The following is a 23394-nucleotide window of genomic DNA, read 5'->3' on the forward strand; positions in this document are numbered from 1 at the left end:
ATCTCATAAAATCACGCAAAATTCTGTTTTAAATTTTTACTTCAAAATATAACAACAACATAGCCATAAGCCACCTGGAAGTGTTTATTACCACGACCATTATGAAAACCATCTCTAAAGTAACTTTTCATTCAGCAAATTTATTTACACGTGATTTTTTATTTGCAAAATCTTTTTATCCAAAAGTGTAGCTTACTTATTTTCTATTGCTAGTAAAGTCAATGGCATTGAAGCAATAAGTTTTATCTTGATTAGATAATGCAAAATATCAGACAGTTTCCATTTTGCATATGTCCTCATGAAATTCTTGCTGATATGAGTTAATTTCTTATACAAGATCATCATTCACATCATCAAGGTATGATTATACAAATTCAGTTGTAATAAGTTCCATTTCAGTATGCGACAAACTCCTGAGATAGGGATGCAAAAATTTAAACAAATCAGTAACCTGTTTGTTGCTGGAATCGTGACTCCAGTTGATATATTGCAGTGTCAATAATATGATACAAAACATTTAGTTTAAATAAAAGTTCGCCATCATGAATCCTATAATCTTGTTGTAAGTCATCATGAAATAGTCTGACATTTCTTTTCCGGATGTTTACCAAAGTGTTAGTGGTGTTCCAGTTTCCTGCTAATGCTTTTGAAATAAAAATTATGCTCTCTCATGAATTACAGTTAAATTGAAGTTCTGTAAGGGCTATTAAGAGTAAAATTTTTTTTTTTTTTTTTTTAACATTGTATTTTGCCGTTGAAGAAATATTACAACCTACATAAATTTACAAAAAATATATATATATTTTTTCAAACATCTTCGCTTCCAAAAAGGCTGCAAGCAGCCACTTATTAAAGTTGGAAGTTACTGAAAGAGAAAAGATGAAGATTGTATAGCAAGATAACGATTGACGGACGACTTAAATGATTGCAAATTATATGAATCAGGAAAGCAAGATGAAGGAAGCGAATTCCAATTAACTGATGTTCGAGGAAAAAAACTAGACAAATAAGCGTTTTTGGAGCACTTAGGAACAGTCACAGAAAAAGGATGACACTTAATTGAATAACGAGTAACACGAGAATGAATTTTAGTAGATGGCACAAGAGACGCTAGCTCTTTAGAGCAGTACCCATTATAGTATTTGTAGAAAAGAGAAAGAGAAGCAACATTACGACGATGTGATAATGGTTGGAGGTTGGCTGCAAGAGCAGGTCCAACTATGTTTACAATGCGTTTTTGCACCTTGTCTAAAAGAGAAAAGGCATCATTAGAAGATCCGTCCCAGATATGGCAACAGTATTCCATATAAGGCCGGATTCAAGATTTATAGAGATAGAGAATAGAATCCGAAGTAAGAAAGTGACGAGCTCGATAAAGAGATGCAACCTTTGCAGATGCTAATTTTGCAACTAATTTGATGTATGGTTTCCAAGAAAGATTGGAAGTAAGAGTTAATCCTAGAAGATGAAGTGTAGGTGACTCATCGAGTATATCGCCGTTCATAAATATAGGAAGATGTAAATTATTGCGATAACGATTGGCTGAAAAAAATTGGGTTTTATCTGAATTAAAGTTCACCAGCCACTGTGAGCCCCATACTGTAGCAGAAGTGAGATCCTTTTCAAGCTCAAATGCCCCCTCCAAGCAATCAGAGGGTGTTGGTTTCTTATCACGACAAGAATAAATGGTAGTATTATCAGCAAACAATGCCACCTTAGATGTGAGAATATCTGGAAGATCATTAATGTAAATTAAAAAGAGTATAGGGCCAAGGATAGAACCTTGAGGAATCCCTGAAGTTATAGAATAAGAAGATGAGTGTTGTCCATCGAGGGCAACTTTTATGCTACGATTGGAAAGGAAAGATTCAATGATCTTAAAGATGTTGCCGGATACACCATAAGAAGAAAGTTTATGGAGAAGACCAGCACTTTATCAAAAGCTTTTGAAATGCCAAGAGCGATGGCCTTAACCTCTCCACTTTCATCTAGTGCACGATAAAACCTGTCAGTTATTACTGTTAGCAAATCAGCTGTAGAACGAGAAGATCGAAATCCATATTGATGGTCAGAAAGTAAGTTATTAGATTCAAGATGAGAAATTAAGTGTTTGTTAATTAAAGATTCAAAAACCTTGCTTATGATAGGAAGAAGACTTATGGGACGGTAGTTAGACGAATCAGATCGCTCTCCAGAATTTTTGAAGAATGGGATAACGGATGCTGCTTTCCAGCAGGCTGGATAACAAGACTCTGATAAGCACTTGTTGAGTAGTTTTGAGAGTATAGATGACAGCTCCGGAGAACACTTCTGCAAGACAATAACAGGTATGTTGTCCGGGCCACAAGCTGTAGAAGAATCTTGGCAGGAAATCACTTTAGATACAGATGCTGGAATGATATGAATGTCAAGTAATGGATCAACCTGTTTGTTGGCAATATCAGGTAGAACGCAACTAGTGGAATCAAGAGATGATATTGATGAAAAGTTTTTAGCAAACAATTCAGCTTTGTTTTTAGATGAGGTGACAAAGTCTGAACCATACAAGAGAGGTGGAATTATAGATTTGCCCTTATTATTGATATTATTAAAGATTCTCCAGAAGTCACGAGAGCCTAATTTTTAAGATGAGATACGAGATTTCATGACCTGAGAATAGCGGGTTTTGGCGTTAGACAAAACCTTTTTACAATTGTTTCTAGCAGTACTAAACAAACGTCTGTTTTCTGGAGAATTGTTTTGCTGATAAATATGGAAGTAATGGTTTCGATTGGCAATCGCAGCAGCACAGTGTGAGGAACCATGGAGGAGAGTGAGGCTTGGCCTGGAATTGTTGAGAGGGAATAAAAGATTCCATGCCAGCCTGAATCCACGAAGTTATGTAAAAAGCACATTTGTCGACAGGAAGACGAAAGATTTCTACCCAAGGGCCATCACGAAGAAAATCACGGAAAGAATCCCAGTCAGCTTTAATGTAGTTGTAAGAGGTTCGATAATAGGGGGATTCAGGTGATGAAGAAAAATGAGATATTAGTTTTAGAGAGATCAAACTGTGATCAGAAGAACCTAAAGGTGAATGTGGAAAAACTGAGCACTGACTAGGATCAGAAACAAGACATAAGTCGAGTAGAGAAGGTAGATGATTCGAATTGTCAGGAAAGCGAGTTGGAAAGTTGACTATTTGAGTTAGGGATTGAGAAAGGCAAAAGTTGTGGGCTTTAATGCCTGCAGAGTCACTGACACTAGAGCCAAGCCATTCAGAGTGGTGAACATTAAAGTCACCGACAACAACTATATTAGCTGATGGATAAAGAGAGAGGGCTTGGTCAGATATGATCAGAAATAACATCAAAAAGAATGCAGTCTTGAGATGAAGGAGAGCGATATAGAACAAAGAGAAAGGCGATAGAGTGAAGTAGTGCTAAATGAAAGCACATAAAAGAATAGTCTGTGGATTCAAACCTAGTTTTACGACAAACAGGTGAATTCTTACGAATGTAAATGCCCAGGCCAATCATGTGACTATTGGAGTCTTTACGAATTAGAGGAAGATAACCATCAACACTAAGATCACAAGATGGGACAGCCGAACTCAAATTAGTCTCACAAAGAGCAAGTAGGTCTGGTGAACTTTGTAAGAGATAAAACTCAACAGAAGAAAAGTTACTTCGAAGACCACGAATATTAGTGAATGATAGGTTTAGAGAACTTGGTGATGATGATGGTTTTTTGTATTTTATAGTTTTTGGTAATTTATTCATTTTTAAATTAGATTGAAGAACTTGACTCAAAGCATAGATAGTACTCAGAACACCGTTTAATAGCCCAAGCAATTGCCTCATTACTACTAATAAACCCTAAGCCGTAACAAAGGGCTCCAAATGTGGCCTCTGCAATGCACACCAAAAGTACAAACAGGGACACCACCCATTCGCAACATGGCACTGTTAATACTTTGATATTTTTCAGCTGTTGATGTAATCAGCCTCTCTGAGAGCTACCACAGAGTTCGGGAAACCTGACTACCAGCCGGCCTCAGAACCATAAAACTGAGTTTAAGAGCTGTACCCTCATTAGGAGATAATAGAATGAGTTGCCCAGTCATAAAAACAGAGACACAAGCAAAACCCATGCATTGAGTCAAGAAGATTCAGCATTTAACATCCTAAACAGAAAACAATGTACTAAAAATACATCTGCGCCAGCCTAATAGATGAAGAAGGGGTGCGAAGCTGGTCAACAGATAGAATCTGTTTAAGTCTTTGCCTAGAAAGCCTTCTACAAGACAGTAGCCGGGTGCATTTAACATCTGCCCAAGATGAGTATTTTTATCGAGACACCATCTCTAGCCTTTACTCAACCAAGAGCCCCAAGGCTGGGGGTGTTTTAAGGTGGAGTTTGCATCTCCTAGCCTTCGCCTATAAAGGCGTATCCTACAAGGCAGCAGGACATGAAGCAGATTGTACTGGGTTACATGTTACCAGTAGCAGGATAACCTGATCTGACGGCCGGAGCAAGAAGAAGAAGAAGTTATTTTTGTTTTATCGCCGTGCACCGTGTTACAATTTTTTTTTACAAAATTTCTCCAAGAGTATAAAGTTTAAACTAAGAAATAAGATAAATGTTTACAAAAGTATTAACATTAAAATAAGACTATCTTGATTAATAGTTAATATCATAAATAAATTAGATCAAATAAACAAACAAAACAAAAACAAAGAAAGAAAAAGAAAGAACTAAAAAGTTTATTATAAAAAAAAAAGTTTAAAAAAAGCGATTAACGATAATGATTAACGTCAGAGGCGTAGAAAGAATTTTTTAGTGTTCGAGATAGGTAACTTCCAGACATGGAGCAAACTTCAAACATTTATATGTTTATACTTATGTCAAATAATGTGGGTTTGCAAAAAATTGCGATGATTGGAGGCTGGGAACAAAAAAGCCCCAAAATTTTCGCCCCCCTGCCCCAAACGTGAGAGCAACAAGTTGATGAAGTATTTTTTTGTACTATTCTTAACTAGACTTATATTCATCGATAAATTTTAAGTTTCATAGTATTATCTAATAGTGTTTAAAAATTATTACCATATAAAATTTCCAACCCCCTCAAATTGAGGGGGGTTTAAACTTTATATGGTCATAATTTTTGAACGCTAAAATATTTTAAAATGAAATCTAAAATTTGTCGATGAATATAAGTCTAGTTAAGAATAGTACAAAAAATACTTCATCAACTTGTTGCTCTCACGTTTGGGGCAGGGGGGCGAAAATTTTGGGGCTTTTTTGTTCCCAGCCTCCAACCATCGTAATTTTTTGCAAACCCTCATTATTTGACATAAGTATAAACATATAAATGTTTGGAGTTTGCTCCATGTCTGGAAGTTACCTATCTCGAACACCAAAAAATTCTTTCTACGCCTCTGATTGACGTCAGTATTTATTTAATTTAGTTTTTGAACTTACAATGTAATTAAATTTAAGATTAATATAAATTAAATACATTGTTTTAAAATTAATGTAGTGTTTTCGAAGATTTTATTTTATTGATCTATTTAAAAAAAAACACTTAAAACAAGATAAATCAAAATCGGTGTGCAATAAATAATAACAACACCGCTTTGATTTAATTTTAAACTGATTAAGTGAAATATTCTTCTTGGCAACAATGTTTGGAAAACCTTTCCACAAAAATGGCCCGCGATTCTGAATTGAATAAGAACTCACTTTTGAATAAGATTTTGGCACAACAAAGTCATTTATGGAAAATCTTGTAGAATACTTATAGTGTATTTCTTCAAAATAAGTTTTAAAATTTTTTGAAGACAGTCCACATTTTGTTTTAAACATAAACTGTTAAACGAGATGGATGTTGAGCTTGAGAATATTTAAGGCATCAAGTCTAAGTAAATGAGGTTCGCAAGGAACCGCTTTACCAGCTCCAAATACAATTCTAACAGCATGTTTTTGCTTGCTGTAAAATTTTTGATTTTTTATTTGTCGGATAGTTTTTATGATTATTTACTATATGTAAATAACGACTTTAGGAAGAAAAATAAAAAATAATAATAATTTTTAGCTATTCGGGATTGCAGTTTTTGGAAAAGTAAAATTGATCATTTATCCATAATTGCAAAGGGGTTAAAATTTTTAAATTATTTAAATTTGAAACTTTTTAGACTTTTTTTAAATACATTTGACGTCAGAAACATGCTATAAGACTAATCTACCATAAAGACAAATTTACAAACGCTGAACCCTTATTTAAAGAAATGAATGTGCTTAATATTTATCAAATTAAGATTTACCAAAATATATTGTTTATGCTAAAAGTTAAATTAGGTCAAGTAACAAACCATTTTTTAAATAACTTTTTTATAAATAACGCTAATAAATATAGCACAAGAGAAACAGTAAACTTTATTACACCTTTCAAAAAAACAAAACTTTCCCAGTTCTTAATTTCATATCAGGGCCCTTATTTATACAACAAACTAGTAACTAAAAATAAGTCAATTTGTAATCCAGATAATCAAAATTCCTTTAAAACGAAGTTAAAAAATCTGATACTGAATCTAAACAAATACTCTGAATTCTTCAAAGACTTCAAATTAAATATATCAACTACAAAGTGAACTCGTTTATGTGTATTTTCTAAATGACACCTTTCTCCAACATTGTATTAAAAAATTGTTTATTCCACACAAAAAAACACTTGTCAGGGATGATTTTTTTGATTTTTTTTCTAAACAATTCTAGTCATTATGCTTGTTTAATTTTTATCTTGAGCTTATTTTGAATTTATTTTTTACTATGAGTTTATTTTAATTTAAAGGTTATAAAAAAATAATTGTACTTAATATATAGTTATATTTAATATAATCATAATATATACCAATCATAGTATAAGGGCTTCGTGATAAGATTATTACGATATTCTTGTCCGGCCGTACTATTTAATTATAAACTTTATTATATTTTTTGACTCATGAGACTTGTAAATATTACGCCTTTAAATTACGAAATTTGTAAATGTTATATGTACGGCCAAACAAAAGAAATATATATATATTTATATTACCATATGCTATGAAACGTGAATAAATTTTTTTGAAAAATAAATATATTAGTAGGATAAAGTGCATTATAAGATTAAAATAAAAGTGTTAAAATATAATAAGACATACAAATTTAGAATAATATACTATACTAGTTATTTATAATTAGATGACTTTAAGGGCATGAGTCCTTAGAAATCGGAGGGAGATTGTACAAACATCTTAATAGGTTCAAGAAAGTTCTGGAATAATTAACCAGTAAGCAATTATTCTGGTCTACTTGTATGATGCATTGTAATAAATTACCTTTGAGGCATATACTACATGCTCCAACTATTTCAAATTTTACATTGTAAAGGCTCTATTTAAAGTTAATGGCATAAAAAGAATTGAAACATTTGAACATATATAATAGCTGGAACCTTTGATCAAACATCATGAAAAAAATTCCAAAACAATGTTGACAGATACAATCCTTTGTTATAAGTTGGTATAACGTTTACCAACAGACAAAATTGAAATAAACCTTTCTAAAGCTTAGTGTAAAAATATTTGCTATTGCAGGTGGCTTCCCACAACCGAAGCTTTCATTTTTTTTACATGAATGAGCACACGTTTTTTAAAAGTTTCATTTAATCGCTAAATAAAACAGCACAAGAATATTTTCATATGTAATATAAAATAAAAGTGAAGCACAGTATTGCTGATGACCAAGTCACAAAGTAATAATGTTGTGACTGCTAAAAAGACAAGATAAGGAAAGTCTAAACATTGCCACACCATACATTCAAAATAGAGCTTAAAATGTGTCTCTAGTGCAAAGTTTTTCTTATTTCTTTAATTGTCTTATTTATGAAGTTTAATGATGATAAGAGATTAAGTTTAATTATTTATATTTTAACAATTTTAACAATTATTGCCCATGCGCAATGTACCCTATTGCCTATACGATATAACCGTAAGTTAAATAACTATGTATAAAAGAAAAATATAAATTTTAAGGACCTAAATTTTAAAAATGTCTTTGCTCATTAGAGCAAAGACTCTATAGAACATGCTTAAGTTTTTTGAGATTTTTTTTTCAATGAAGTTTGTATGTTGTTTCCATGTGTTTCACTTAAAAAATTAACAGAAGTTAATTTTAGAAGCCTTTTTAATGGAAGCTTGTCAGTTTTATTAATTTTAAAATGGGAAATATTATCATTGGTAACCAAATTTAGATTATGAGAAGAGCAATACATGTGTGGTGCAGGTGCGGTAGTTATCAGCACAGGTGTAGTTATTAAATTTTCAAATAGTTTTTGAACTCCATCTTTTTTTCCACTCATTTCACTGGCGATATTGTAGCCCTGGCCTCGTATTTTTCTAAATTTATTCCTTCCCTGGTCAAAAAGTCAAATAGGACCCTATAGTAATCCTATAGATCTGATAGGATCTATAGGATTACTAAAGTAAACGAAGTTCTATAGAACCTATGGGATTGCAATAGAAAATACAATATTATAGCTCCATAGGATTGCTAAAAGACTAATAGAATTCTTATAGGTACCCTAATGGTTCTATAGGAATCCTGTTGCAATCCCATAGGTTCTATAGGATTTATATATAGGTTCTATAAGATTTATATAGGAACCAACGGCATACCGTTTTGATTCCTATTGCACTCCTATAGGTTCTATAGTTTATATAGTAAATATTTGTAACTTTTTGAACAAGAAGCTTGTCAATGCAACCAAATACAAGTATAGAATAAATACTAAAAATTTTTTAAGTCATTTATAAATTTTTTTTAAGTTATATTTTTATAAAATTAAAACAAAACATTAAAAAGTTTTAATCTGAAAAACTATGTATCCAAGATTTATTTTTTAAATAATAACATTTTAGTATTTCAGGAAATTTTTCTAAAACACTTTCTTATGAGCATGTAATAAATTGAGTGAGCAATTCCTCCTTTTCTTTCGAAACGTTATATTTTGGCTTTAATAAAAAATGTTTTACATTTTTCAATTTTTACATTATGACGTTATGATAATCTAAAATCATAATTTTTTGAAAAATTATTTTTAAAAAAATTATGGAAACGGGCGTATATTTGAATACTTTTTTCCTACATTTTAGCGTTATTTCTGAATTTTTTATTTCACGCAGTAAAATTTTAGAGTAAACTCAATAAGCCAAACTGACGTGTCTTAATTTGTGTATTAATGGTATAAAATATTTGTGTAAGTGTATTAATGGTATAAAATCACTTTGATAGCATACCTAAATTTTACCTAAATACTTAATTTTTGTTATAATTTAGTGTTAATAAACATTTATGCAAGACTTCAAGAAACGCATCCGTCAACGAGTAGAAATTTTTTGTTTTTTTTTTCAGTTTCTTTTCTTCTAGTTTTTCAGCTATTTTTCTGGGCATTACGTTTAGTCCGCAGTGGTGCATAAATAATAATTCTTAACAAATTTTCATCTCCAAATTTTTTTAAAAATTGATATTTTTAACAAAACCCTAATCTTAAAATAACTTTCAAAAAATTTAAAATTTTTTTTGGATCGGGGATTTTACTGATTGCATAAATTTTTTCGAGAGAAAACTTGCCCAAAGAATGCTGCAAAGTACATTGAAGATGAATTAAAATAAATTAAGCTTTAATCTACGTTATAGTCTTCATCCTCTAGCGGTATGGTAAAAACACATGCACTGATGACTAGAGTTGAAATATAAATTAAAGAAATGACGTCTTTATTTAAAATACAAGATGTTTACAAAACATCGTGTATTTTTAAAAAAAGCGTTTATTAGTTGTTTGAAAGGTCCTCACAGGAATTACCAATCGAATAGTTAAACATACCACGCAAAAGACGGCAAGTTAATAACGGTTGAGTAGGTGCGGGTGGAAGAATGGGACCATTTTCATCAATATATACATACGGAAAACGAAGAACGCAATAGCTGTTCGGTGGAAGAGTGATACCTTCGCGTATACCAGTATTAAAAATAGGAGTGACATCGCGTTCTCCAGGTTGCACTCTAGGATTAAGTGTAATGGTGATAGAAGCGTCAGGAGTAACAACGTATGTTCGAGCAATCTGAGCAAGATGTAAAGGTTTTGAAGATCGACAAGGACATGGAAAATATAACGGCATGTTAGCTGTTACTAATTTAATAGCATTTTCACGGACGTGACCATTACTAGATACTTTAACCATTTTATCAGGGGCAGAACAAAAAAATCTAAAAATTAAACATCCGAATATGAAACTCGTTAAATATTTTTTTTTCTTATAAATTTTATGACTTATATATGTGATAAAGTAAATTAAAACTTTACAAATATTTTATTTCGATTCAGATAAATACTTACCTATGTCCTCTGGGACACTCATATTCATTTCCAATATATGCCTTTAATGAAACGGTTTCTTTAGAATTGGGTTTCCTAATTTTACCTATCAAAGGTTTATCGGCAGAAGAAAGCTCATTAACTTGTGTCTGAACCAGAGAAACAGTTTGATATATTGGTGTACCCCCGGATGATTGGGAAACAGCGGCTTGGTTACTTATAAGCGAGGGAGTTGATTTTACCAATTGACCCGGTGCAGGCCATTGTTCTTCCTGAGACGTAACATCTGCAACAGGCTCTTCGTTTATATGAGTAACTGTCAGATCATTTGGTTTCACAGGGATATCCCAAAGCAAAAGGTAATTTGAACCTGAAAAAAATCCGACTTGATCCACTCCTTTTAATGGATTATAAAGACTTGCTGAACCTAGTACAATTAATGACCAAGATGGGAACTCAGGTAAAAGATGCGGAGCCGTAGTAGTTGTTAACATTCCATCAAATGGTACGTTAGGTATGTGTATAGGAGTCTGAAAAAGTTAAATTTAGTTTTATAATCTTATTTTTAATATTATTTAATTTACAAATTAACTAATTTTTTTACCGTCAACAAATTAGACGTTGCAGCTGATTGGCGTGGACTGCAAAATGATTGTGTCCTGGCGTCATATTCTGTCTGATAGCTATTATCCTTGTGGTCTGTTGACATAAAACCGTTAAAACTAAGATTAGATTGGGCAAAATCTTTAGAACCTGAAATCGTTCTATCTCTAAACAATGTCAAAATAAAAATTTCTTTAAAAATGTTAACACTCAAAAAAAGTTTTTATAAAAAAGTTTAAGTAAAAAGTACCTTTCAGAAAATTGTTCAACTGATGTGCTATGCTGAGTAGATGTTTCTTGAGTCGTGTTTACTTCAGAAAGAATATTTGGTGGTTGAGATGAAATACAATCGACAGAATGGTTTCTTCCAAGAATTTTAATTTTTTGCGTCTCTAAAGGATTTGCTGCAAGAACAACAGGTGACGAAACTATAACAAAATTTTTATTAAAACGTTATTCTATTTATAGTTGATACATATGGTTTTTATAAAGATAGCTCTATAATCGGATAATTTAAGGCAACTGATGTTGCGACGTTAAATTTTGACGTAAAAAAATGACAAGTATGAGAGACATTTAAGTAACAAAGATTAAAAATCAATTAAAGATCAAATTAAAAAATGTTTATATATATATATGTATATGTATATGTATATGTATATATATATATATATATATATATATATATATATATATATATATATATATATATATATATATATATATATATATATATATATATATATATATATGTATATATATATATATATATATATATATATATATATATATATACATATATATATATATATATATATATATATATATATAATATTGTGTTACTCACTTCCATAAAGTCGAGAGGGCCACTAAAGTCGAGGAGGCTACTTTATTGTAGTTATAATTATCTCTCAACTTTTTAACTCCAAAACACAAACCTTGACGAACAAGGTCGCTGCGAAAGAAACAAGTTGTGCACAGTACTACTAAGGAATCAAACTTCAGAAGTATTACAGAAAAAAAAGAAGCTTCTTACATTTGCAAATGGGCCCCCTAAATTCACTGGACCCCATTCCCCCCATTGGTGTGTGTGTGTGTGAGCCTAGCCACGACTCTGACACACACACATGTATAAATAAACCACTACCTAAATATACTTTTTTTTCCTTAATCTGTATTGGCTAGCTTTGGGATTTATTGTACTTATAACTGTCACAAAAAAAGATAAGTTTGAGTTTTAAAATTTTTAAAATATAATCATGGTTTTCTTTTTTAACATTCTTTCGTAATAAATATTTACTATATAAACTTTAATACAAATACATATTTTCATATGAAACCTTTATTAATATTTATATATAGAATATATTATTTACTATAGTTTATAATTTTACAGAGGGGCGGGGTACGTCAACTTTATGACACATTCTAAATCTCCTCTTCCATTCCAAGGGAAGGGTTATTACCATAAAGCGTAAGGGTTAAATTCTCGAGTGCCTTTAGAGCATAATTGGCTTTTTAGCTTTTAGAGCATAATTGGCTTTTTAGCTCTCTTATATCTCTTTCATCATCTTTCAGCGTAAAGAAAAACGTAAGTAAAGTAACTACGTAAAGAATTTTTTTTGGAAGGTTTTAAGAATTTAGGTTTTGACTATAATTTCTGCCTGATTTTTAACCAGCTCAATTGTCTTAAAGAAATCTTGGAGAATTTTTATGACTGAACCATTTTTGTGCAAGCCACATAAAGTAAAGCTAAAGTTAGCCACTTAGCAGGGCAGAAAAGACTAGATTATTATAAGGAAATAAAAACTTTATTATAAAATAAATTTAAAATAAAATTAAAAAAATTCTTCCTAGTTAAACGTAGAAAATAAATGTCAAAATTAAAAAATGATTTAAATGAAAATCAATAGATTAATGATTCAAATAGGATTCGATATCTAAATGATTCAAATGGGATTCAATATATGAAGGATTCAAATAGGATTCAATATTTAAATGACTCATATAGGATTCTGAATGAATTGGAACATATTTATATTATATTTGTAAAACTTTTGAAAGTTTTGGCTGTAATAAGATAAGATGAAATAAAATATCATGATTCACATAGGATTCAATGATGAAATGATTCACATAGGATTCGATAACTTAATGATTCACATAGGATTCAATATCTGAATTGTTTATATAAGATTCTAAATGAACTAAAAAATATTCATTTACAGATATAACACATTATTTACCTTCTATAGTATCAATAGTGGAATGTTGCAAAGTATCTTATGAAGGTTTTTGCTATTTATTTTAGTTATGATATTGTGAATCTGTGACTCGCATTATGAATTAGTTGATTTCAAAGCCTTTCTAATGTGACTGCTTATCTGCACCGATATAAGCAAAAATATTTATTACACCACTATTATTATTACACCATTCCTAGTGTGTTTCATGTAGTTATTATACCATTTCTAGTGTATTTCGTAAAGTAGTTATTACACCATTCCTAGTGTATTTCATAAAGTAGTAAAATATTTTATTCTTAATACTATATTTACTTTTTTTAAATAAAAAAATTTACAAATTAAAATATTTTTGATAACAGGGTGTGTTCTCCACCTCCACACCCACTCTAACTCAAAAATATATGTCTCATATTTGGGAGCAGTCTGGAAACAAGTTATGATAATAAATACTGTTGATTTATACAAAAAATATATATTAAGAAAAACTTTTTTTAACTTCTAATGAAAAAATGTGCTATTGTGCAGTTGAACCACTACTTTCTACTTAAAGTTAAACTTGCTAAAAAAAATCTGATTTTTGTAAATTTTACCAATTTTTGTTGACGTATATTCATCAATTGGAAAATATGGAAAGTTCAAATGAATCAAATATGAACAACATTTCTTCTCCAAATCTTGGTAGAAAGTAAAGTTTGCACTCTAGAAAAATATAAACTTATTTTAAACATTTTGTTTAAAATTTAAAAAACAATACTTAATGTAAAAAAAATACAATAAACCTTTATATCAAAAGGATCTTCTCTTGTTCCTTGAGTGCGACCACAATTGCAAGCAGATACACTTGTTACTCTACTAGAGTGACTTTTCACAGGTACACCAGTCTTCTCTTCACTATTTTCATTTTTAGAATTGGGTAAAGTATGATACTAAAGATAAAATTTCAGATTGTAAAAAAAGGATATTAAATGTTGCTCAATGTTTGTTACATAAAAAAATTTAACAAACGCTTTGAATAATTTCAAAAATCATTCAAGTCATATTTTAAAAACCTGAAAAATAATTCCCTAAAATATTTTGGAAAATAAATAATTTTTAAAGGAAATATGGAAAATATTTTAATAAAACTTTTCCATTATTTCCTTTAAAAATTATTTATTTGATAAGTATTTTTAGCTAATGTTATAGGTTTTTTTAAAAAATATTTATACTTTCAATAAGAATGTAAGCAACCACTATTAGAATTTACTGTTACTGGAAGTTACTGGAAGAGAAGATATGAAGTTTATAAAGCAAGATAACGATTATCAGACAAATGAAAAGATTACAATTTATATGAATCAGGAAAACAAGATAAAGGAAGCGAATTCCAAATAACTGATGTTCGAGGGAAAAAACTAGATGAATAAGAAATTTTGGAGCACTTAGGAACAGTTACGGTAAACGGATGAGACTTAATTGAATGACGAGTAACCAAGAATGAATTTTAGCAGATGGCTTAAGAGACGCTAGCTCTTTATAGCAGTGCCCATTACAGATTTATAGAAAAGAGAAAGAGAAGCGACGATGTGATAATGGCTAGAGGTTGGCTGTAAGAGCAGGTATATTCATGTCCCCCACAAAGGGGGAAATGGCGGTACTGTAGCACTAGGGCCCAGAGGCAAAGAGGGCCCAGTGCTAGTAGTGATAGTAACTGGAAAAATAGTAAATCCAAGTAAAATATTATGGTTTTAAATTAAAAATAAATGTAAAAAGAAAAGAAAAACTTTTGAACCAAAAACATTGTCTAAAATTAAAAATTGAAAACAAACAGACATTTCAACAATTCAGGTAAACTTGTTTTTTTACTTATTTCACATATATTGCTGTTTTAACAAGGTGGAGTGAAAAAATTCTAGCTATTTGACCAATTGCCAAACATTATTCTAGCGTACTAGCCGTGTTAGATGTTCTACTCCAAGGAAATGTTTTAGAAAAAACACCTTCAGCACAAAACATAGCCAAAAGTTTGAAAAATTACTTTGCAACTTATAAAGCTCTACTTATGACTAGTTTTTGGCACAAAATACTAGCAACTATTGACAATAAGAACGTCGTCATACAAAGCAAAGGAATATCTCTTGATGTTGAAACAGCCCTTATCCAAGATTTAGTGAGGGAGATAACTCATATACGTGACTCATGGGAAAGTATTGTTTAAGAGGCACAATAGTTATTGCACAAGTTATTGGAATACAAGCTTAATTTCCTACAAAAAGAATTTCTTTTACTGAACCAGATCAAAATTTCAAAACTTCTGTAGTTTACCCAGTATTGGTTTTATTATTAATGATTTGAGCACACAATTTGAAGAAGCCAATGCAATATGTGATTTATTCTCACCTATTTTGAATTTGCAGAAATATGAGGATGTAGACTTAAATTTAAAAGCAGCCAAACTTATAAATGCATATAAGAAATATCTGTCAGAAGACTTAATTAGTGAAATACTTTATCTGAAAAGTATTTACAAAACAGTTTTGGTATTGAAAGTTCTCCCCTTTGTCTTCTGAATTCAAGTTATGATAAACAACTTCAAGGCATTTTACCAACATATGTCTGGCAATTAAATGGTTTTGTACAATTCTAGTAACTATTATCATCGCAAAGAAACACAACCTATCAAGATCGCTTAAATTATCTTGCCATATTGTATATTGAAAATAATTTAGCGAAACGAGTTGATTTCAGTGATAATGTTTGTGATTTTTATATCATAATACTAAATTTATTCTCTTTCAAATAAATCTTGAAAACTTTTCTTTAATTTTATCTTATGATTATGGGAGTTTTTAAGTGTCTTTTACTGCTATCAAGACAGTATTTTTATTTAGACAGTATTGTTTGGTCGAAAGTAATCAGGTCATTTGAATTGTTTTAAATAGCAGGAGTTAATTAATAACTTCTTTATTATAATTGCAAAGAAAAATTTTTTTCTGCAAAAAAAAAGGGTCCGCAGAAAAGCAGCCCAGCATAGGGCCCTGTTTTAGAATGTGGGGGATATATTAAAAAAAAGATTTTGTTATGTGATCCTTGTGCAAATTTTTAAAGAAATTAACTGAATATGTTGTTGCTTTGAAAATATATTGACATTAAGAACATGATAATACATTTCTATAGAGTACTATTGTTAGTATTAAGTGTTGTTAATATAAAGAAAGGTTGATAAGAAAGATAAGGTTGATAAAGAAAGGTTGATAAGAAGTTTAAATAACATTTTCGAATTCAAATCATAAGTTTAAACTAACTTTCCAAGGTTAGAAAAATAGATTAAAGTATCATGAATCATGAGAAACCAGTTCATTATCATCAGAATCATTATTTTTACTATTTTTGAGCTCATCAACAATGTTTTTAACTTGGGATAGTGTAAATTAGCAACCTCAGGAAGTCATAGTTTATCTGGTTTTTAAAGTAAAAATGAAAGCAAACTTTATAACGAATTCATGTAAAGTTGTTGTTTTTCTGGAGTGCTGTGGAACATTGATTTGAAACCGCAAGTCAGAAATGAAATGTGACCTTTAGTTTTTTAGTAAAATATACAGCTATATTTAAAAATGTCAGAAGGCATACTTCAGATCTTACAAGAATGCCAAAATGTGTTTTTCAGAGCAAAAAGGTTAAAAAAAAAGGTTAAAAAAAAAAGGTTAAAAAAAAGGTTAAAAAAAAAGGTTAAAAAAAAAAGTTTAAAAAAAAAAAGGTTAAAAAAAAAAGGTTAAAAAAAAAAAGGTTAAAAAAAAAAGGTTAAAAAAAAAGGTTAAAAAAAAAAGGTTAAAAAAAAAAGGTTAAAAAAAAAAGGTTAAAAAAAAAAGGTTAAAAAAAAAGGTTAAAAAAAAAAAGGTTAAAAAAAAAAGGTTAAAAAAAAAGGTTAAATAAAAAAGGTTGAAAAAAAAAGGTTAAAAAAAAAGGTTAAAAAAAAAAGGTTAAAAAAAAAAAGAAAAAGAAAAATAAAGGTATAAAAGTTCAAACAAAAAAAAATCATGTTCAAAAAATCAAAATTTGAAATAAATCAACAGAATCTAGACTGATAACAAGTTCACAGAAGTAACAAAAGACAATATATTAGGTAGTTTTATTTCATCCATATATTGTACAACAGCTAAAAAAGATACAAATCATCATCAATATGCCTATAATATCTAACTACTGTAATCAACCCAGGCATAGATGATTCCAAAATGACATTCTATTCATTACACTATCATTACACTTTTTATTACACTATAAAATACATTCTATTCATTACACTAACTACAGTAAATTTAGTGAAAATTTTCAGGATCACCTTAGATTCGACAGCCTCTATGTACTAGCATACAAAAAATATTGTCAAATTCTGCAACTACCACATTTGTGCTCTTTGACACGAAGTCTCACCGAAGAAACTGCAAACACAGTGCCTCATGACTTATCTTTTGTAAGTCTTTTACTAGGAACTTACTAAAAAAATCTGAAATCTCCAACATATTCAAATTAACTTATCCTGCATTATTTGCCATCCTACCTTTCAATTAAATTTAGAAAAATTGCTAAAAGCTCTTCATTGGTTACTAGTCCATCAAATCATAACCTATAAGATCTACCACCATATACAAAACATCACCAACCAAATCTCTTGCATATTTATGCAAACTCCTAAAAATGGGGACAGAAGTCGATCTCTTACATATATATTAGAACTCCTAAAAATGGGGAGGGGGGGGGAAACTCTTAAAATGGGAAGTCAAAACGCAAGATTATCAGACAGCAGCAACTTCATTGTCAACCATGAACTTTCCAAAATCTCAAAATCTTTCTTCATGACTGCATATCGGATATATAGATTAGATTGTCTATGAAAATACACAACCTAATCTCTTTAAAAATATTAAAAAAAAAAGACTATATTGAAAAATTTTTGTAGATGCTTTCTTGAACTGATTGTCAAATGTTTTAGTACTTCTGAATTACTTCATTACAATTGTGATTGTTGCTACTAATGGGACTTGATTCTCTGACTATTATTTTTATTATTATAATATAATTTCAATAATACCATAATGATAAATATAATGAAAAAATAACAATATCATAGTAGTAATTAAAATATAATATCATGATGTAAATAAAATAATTTTATATAATAAATAAGAAAGAAGAACCACATTAAAGTAATTTAAAACAATCAAAACAAAAAAAAAAAGCTAACTGGATACACGCATGGTTGTCCTGTCATACTTGTGCCTTCACACAAATGTCTACCATTCCACCAAACTTGATTACAATCTTCTTGAAGTTGCGTAGCATAGCGTTCGTAAGCTGGGCCACGAGCATTCATTGCAAAAACGTGCATACAGGCATTTAGCTAGTTTGAAAAACTTTAAAAATTTGGAGTTGTACTAATAAATTATAAATTAGCAAAAATCTTTTTCATTTTTAAACTAACTTGGTTCAGATGGTTCAAAAATTGTTTTTCATTTTTAAACTAACTTGGTTCAGATGCACAGATTGTGTATAATGAGAAGGCAAATTATCAAGATAAGCATTTGTGGCTAATGGTAATACTTTGCAACAACGACTGCAAAAACAAATAAAACTCAAATAGAAAACTTCAAAAAACTCAATGAAAAAATTTTTAAGTATAAAAAAATAACACCAACTTTTCAGAAAACTTCCAATCTAAATCCAATGCTTGGGCTAGGGTGTTTAAGTGAGAGTTGTGATCATTTTTTTTCAAAAAAAATTCAAACACAACACTGCATACTTCATACCAAAGAGAGATATTTGGTGCCTACAATAAATATTTTTGTTAAGGTACTTATAAAAATTTAAAAATTATTTATGATGCACTCATTTAAATATTTATATGCATAAGTGCATCATAAATCTTTGTATAAACACACAAACAGATATGTATATATATATATATATATATATATATATATATATATATATATATATATATATATATATATATATATATATATATATATATATATATATATATATATATATATATACATATACACATATTTAAACAATTATAAAATGTATTCTACATAGTAGAGTGCTCAATGTTCTTAAAAGAACAGAGCAATTATAAAGTAGTAGAAAATCACTTGACAAAAATTTTTTTTATTTAACAGTTTCAATAACAAGGTTTCTGATGAGTCTTTATTGATTAAACAGTGTTAAATAAAAACAAAAATTTTGTTAAATGATTTTCTACATACATTATAGTATATATATATATATATATATATATATATATATATATATATATATATATATATATATATATATATATATATATATTTATATATATATATATATATATATATATATATATATATAATATATATATATATATATATATAGTATATATACACACACTATAATAACAAATTGTTAATTGTTCATCCTACCATATAACATTTTCAGAGAAAAAAAAAAAAAAAAAAAAGAAAGAAAGAAAAGATTGCTGCCCCTCGCCAAACCCTCAGTTGATGTAGTGATAAATCCTTTATTGCAGCAGACTATAAAATAGTTGATGTATGCACTGAAGCCTCTTGGCAGCAGGCTATTTCAGCGTGACAACAGAAATGTTATAAAAACATTTTTCTGAAAATACCTAATGGTAGGAAAAACTAGCAACAATATTTTCATCTATACAGGATATAGTAGATAAAGATTTTAAACCTGAAAACATTTTATCATAAATATATTGTTTGGATATACTTTAGTTGATTTTAATATTATGCATATCACCTTAAACTATTCTGAATAAAATCATCTTAAAGTATCCTTATTTTTGATCACTGTCAGATCAATATATGATCTAAATTCCAATAACCTAGGATATTTTTTACCATTAAAATAGGATAATAATGGGACAAGCCAAACTTCAGCAGAACTTTTTGTTGCAGCTGCCTTTATGTAATTAAGTAGCTGCCTGTGGATATAAAAAAATACTAAATAGTAAATATTGTCATACTGTTCATGAATGCTATGTTCAAATGTTCAATGTTCATTTTATTTTAAAAACAACAAAAATTGCTTTAAGGCCTCAATAAATGACTGATAAATTGATATTACACTAATCCATTTAATAAACAATATATTATTAATTAACTATTCATGGTAACTAATTAATTGTATTTATGTAATATGTGCATAAAGCAGTTGATGCAAATTACTTACTTTTTAAGCTTTTCTTCTATAGTCAGAATAAAAATTCAAAAATACTATATATTTGAAAAAATTTCAATTTTTAAAAATTATTGATGGCAAAATGTCTTCTGTTTACAAATTGCACAAAGAATTAGAACAATTACTTTGTATGTCCCAGAAGGGCTGTTCAGAAAAACAAAACTAAAAACTATGTATAAACATTCAACAATGTGATTTCTGCTACAAACATGCCGTAAAATTAGGTGCTTGCCCAAAATGCTGAAATTCTATTGACCCCTAAAATTGCTCAAATTGGTCCAATTCTTTGCATGGTTATTCCTTATATATAATAGAACAAAGTTAGCCTTGTGGAGAGTGGTTAGGAACACTTTTAATTTTTAATATGTAATTCTATTATATATATATATATATATATATATATATATATAAATATATATATACATATATATATATACACATATATATATATATATATACATATATATATATATATATATATATATATATATATATATATATATATATATATACACATATATATATATACATATATATATATATATATATATATATATATATATATATATATATATATATATATATATATATATATATATATATATATATATATATGTATATATATATATATATATATGTATATATATATATATATATATGTATATATATATATATATATATATATATATATATATATATATATATATATGTATATATAGTATGTATATAAATTGAAGTGTGTGTATGTGTGTATATATATATATAGCCCTCGGAATTAGGGTGGGCTATATATATATATACACACATTATGCCAGGCTATGCTGGCCTAACTGCCAAACTAAAAGAGTATTAGGTCAGCAAAAAAATGCCAACCGCATTTTTTTGAATTATGGTAACACCCTTGGATCAAATCTTTTTTGGCGACCTCCAAAAGATCAAGGTCAGCAAATTATTGCCGACCTCATTTAATTCCTAGGAATTCTAATTCTGAGGGTTGTATGTATATATATATATATGTATATATATATGTATATATATATATATATATATATATATATATATATATATATATATATATATATATATATATATATATATATATATGTATATATATATACAAATTTATATACATACTATATATATATACATATATATACAGTATCGGACAAAACGAGTGCAACCAAATAATGCTAATTTAGTTTCTTTATATATAAGTGCTGCATTTTTTCAATTTAGAGAAATAAACTTGTAACTGTTTAGACAAAGTTCTTCAAGTTTTATTCATCACAAAGTTCATTATTTGTACACGAAAATTAATAAATTAATCAAAAGTATTAAAGAAAGTTGATTTCCTTCTGGACAAAACAAGTGCAACTCAACAAAATGTTGACCAAGCTGTATTTCGCAATCAATATTTCATGGCGAATCATTTGTTGTCGATCACAGCCTTGCATCTTCGAGGCATAGATTCGATCAGGTGATCAACGAAACCTGGTGGAATTGCTGACCAGGCCTTTTGGATTTGTTCAAACAGTTTATCCTTATTACGAACACCTTCACGATTAATTCTGCGGTTGACGATCTCCCACAGGTTCTCGATAGGGTTGAGATCCGGAGATTAAGGCGGCCAATCTATCACCGATAGGTGGTTGTCTTGAAACCACTGCTTGACTACTTTTGCAGTGTGTTTCGGATTGTTGTTTTGCTGAAAAACCCATTTTATTAGCATATTCCATTCAGCATGAGGTAACATAACATCTTTCAGAATATTTTTATACATGAAACAGTCCCTTATTCCATCATTTTGATTGTTTTGGACCTAGACCGTTAGCAGAAAAACACCCCCAGACCATTACATTGCCTCCACCATGCTTCACGGTCTTATGGCAGTAACGTAAATCGAGGCGTTTTCCGGCCGGTCGACGTACACGACAAGTGCCATCGCTCCCAATGATGTTGAACTTCGATTCATCACTGAACAGGGCAGTTCGCCATTTCTGCACATTCCAGTCAATATATGATGTAGCAAACAGGAGTTTTTTCTTCTGGTTTTTTAGTGAAATCAGCGGTTTCTTTGCAGGGCGTCGAGAAAACAATCCGGCTTCAACAACAGCACGTCGTCTGATTGTTCGGTCCGATACAGGCAGCTCTAATTGCTTTTGTATCTCGACTGATGATATCCAGGGATTCTTCTTGACGGATCTGACGATCATAGAATCCTCCCTAGAAGTGGTGGAATGCGGTCTTCCACCTTTGTTATCTGTTGCCAACTTCTCCGTAGAACGATATTTGGAACATAGTCTTGATACGGTCTGTTTTTTCACGCGATATTTATCACAAATACTTTACACACACACACACTAAGGCACACACACAAAAGTTTAATTTATATACATACATATATATATTATATGTATGTATGTATATATATATTATATATATACACACACACAGAGTTTCAATTTATATTCATACATATATGTGTATATATATATATAAATATATCTTTCAATTTATATATATATATATATGTGTGTGTGTGTGTGTATATATATATATATATATATATATATATATATATATATATATATATATATATATATATATATATATATATATATATATATATATATATGTATATCAAATTGAAAGGTTTTTATAAGCATACCTTTTTTTTTTCTAAAACCACTGTAATAAGGTTTATTAGTAAGGAAGTAATAAAGTAGAAAAACCAGTAAAAAATTTTTTTTTAATTAAAATCACTGGCAGTTTGAAGTGAAGGCACAATTTCTTAATTTTTAATCAAAGCCATTTAAGGAGTCAATAATTTTTCACTGAATTGTATCTTATCAGTAAACTTCTAAAAATTTGGAAGCCTACCATTAAATGAAACTAAAAAAATGTCTTTTCACTTCTTAAATT

The 23394-nt window shown here is 29.2% G+C and overlaps 1 protein-coding gene across 1 annotated transcript in view; it reads right to left on the minus strand.

The window, feature by feature from the left end:
• Positions 1 to 9777: 9777 nt before the first annotated feature.
• Positions 9778 to 23394, minus strand: part of LOC100214569 (nonsense-mediated mRNA decay factor SMG8) — an 83977-nt gene continuing 70360 nt past the window's right edge. Inside the window, exons 12-20 of the mRNA XM_065806295.1 lie at positions 18924 to 19054; positions 18754 to 18841; positions 18473 to 18628; positions 14028 to 14174; positions 13839 to 13947; positions 11253 to 11430; positions 11004 to 11169; positions 10421 to 10929; positions 9778 to 10290 (exon numbers count right to left, since the gene is read on the minus strand). Of these exons, the coding sequence (XP_065662367.1) occupies positions 9855 to 10290; positions 10421 to 10929; positions 11004 to 11169; positions 11253 to 11430; positions 13839 to 13947; positions 14028 to 14174; positions 18473 to 18628; positions 18754 to 18841; positions 18924 to 19054 (1920 nt within the window). The 3' untranslated portion in view covers positions 9778 to 9854. The remainder of the gene's footprint in view (positions 10291 to 10420; positions 10930 to 11003; positions 11170 to 11252; positions 11431 to 13838; positions 13948 to 14027; positions 14175 to 18472; positions 18629 to 18753; positions 18842 to 18923; positions 19055 to 23394) is intronic.

Source organism: Hydra vulgaris, chromosome 09 (assembly GCF_038396675.1).
Source record: "Hydra vulgaris chromosome 09, alternate assembly HydraT2T_AEP".
In the NCBI taxonomy this organism is placed as follows: Eukaryota; Metazoa; Cnidaria; class Hydrozoa; order Anthoathecata; family Hydridae; genus Hydra; species Hydra vulgaris.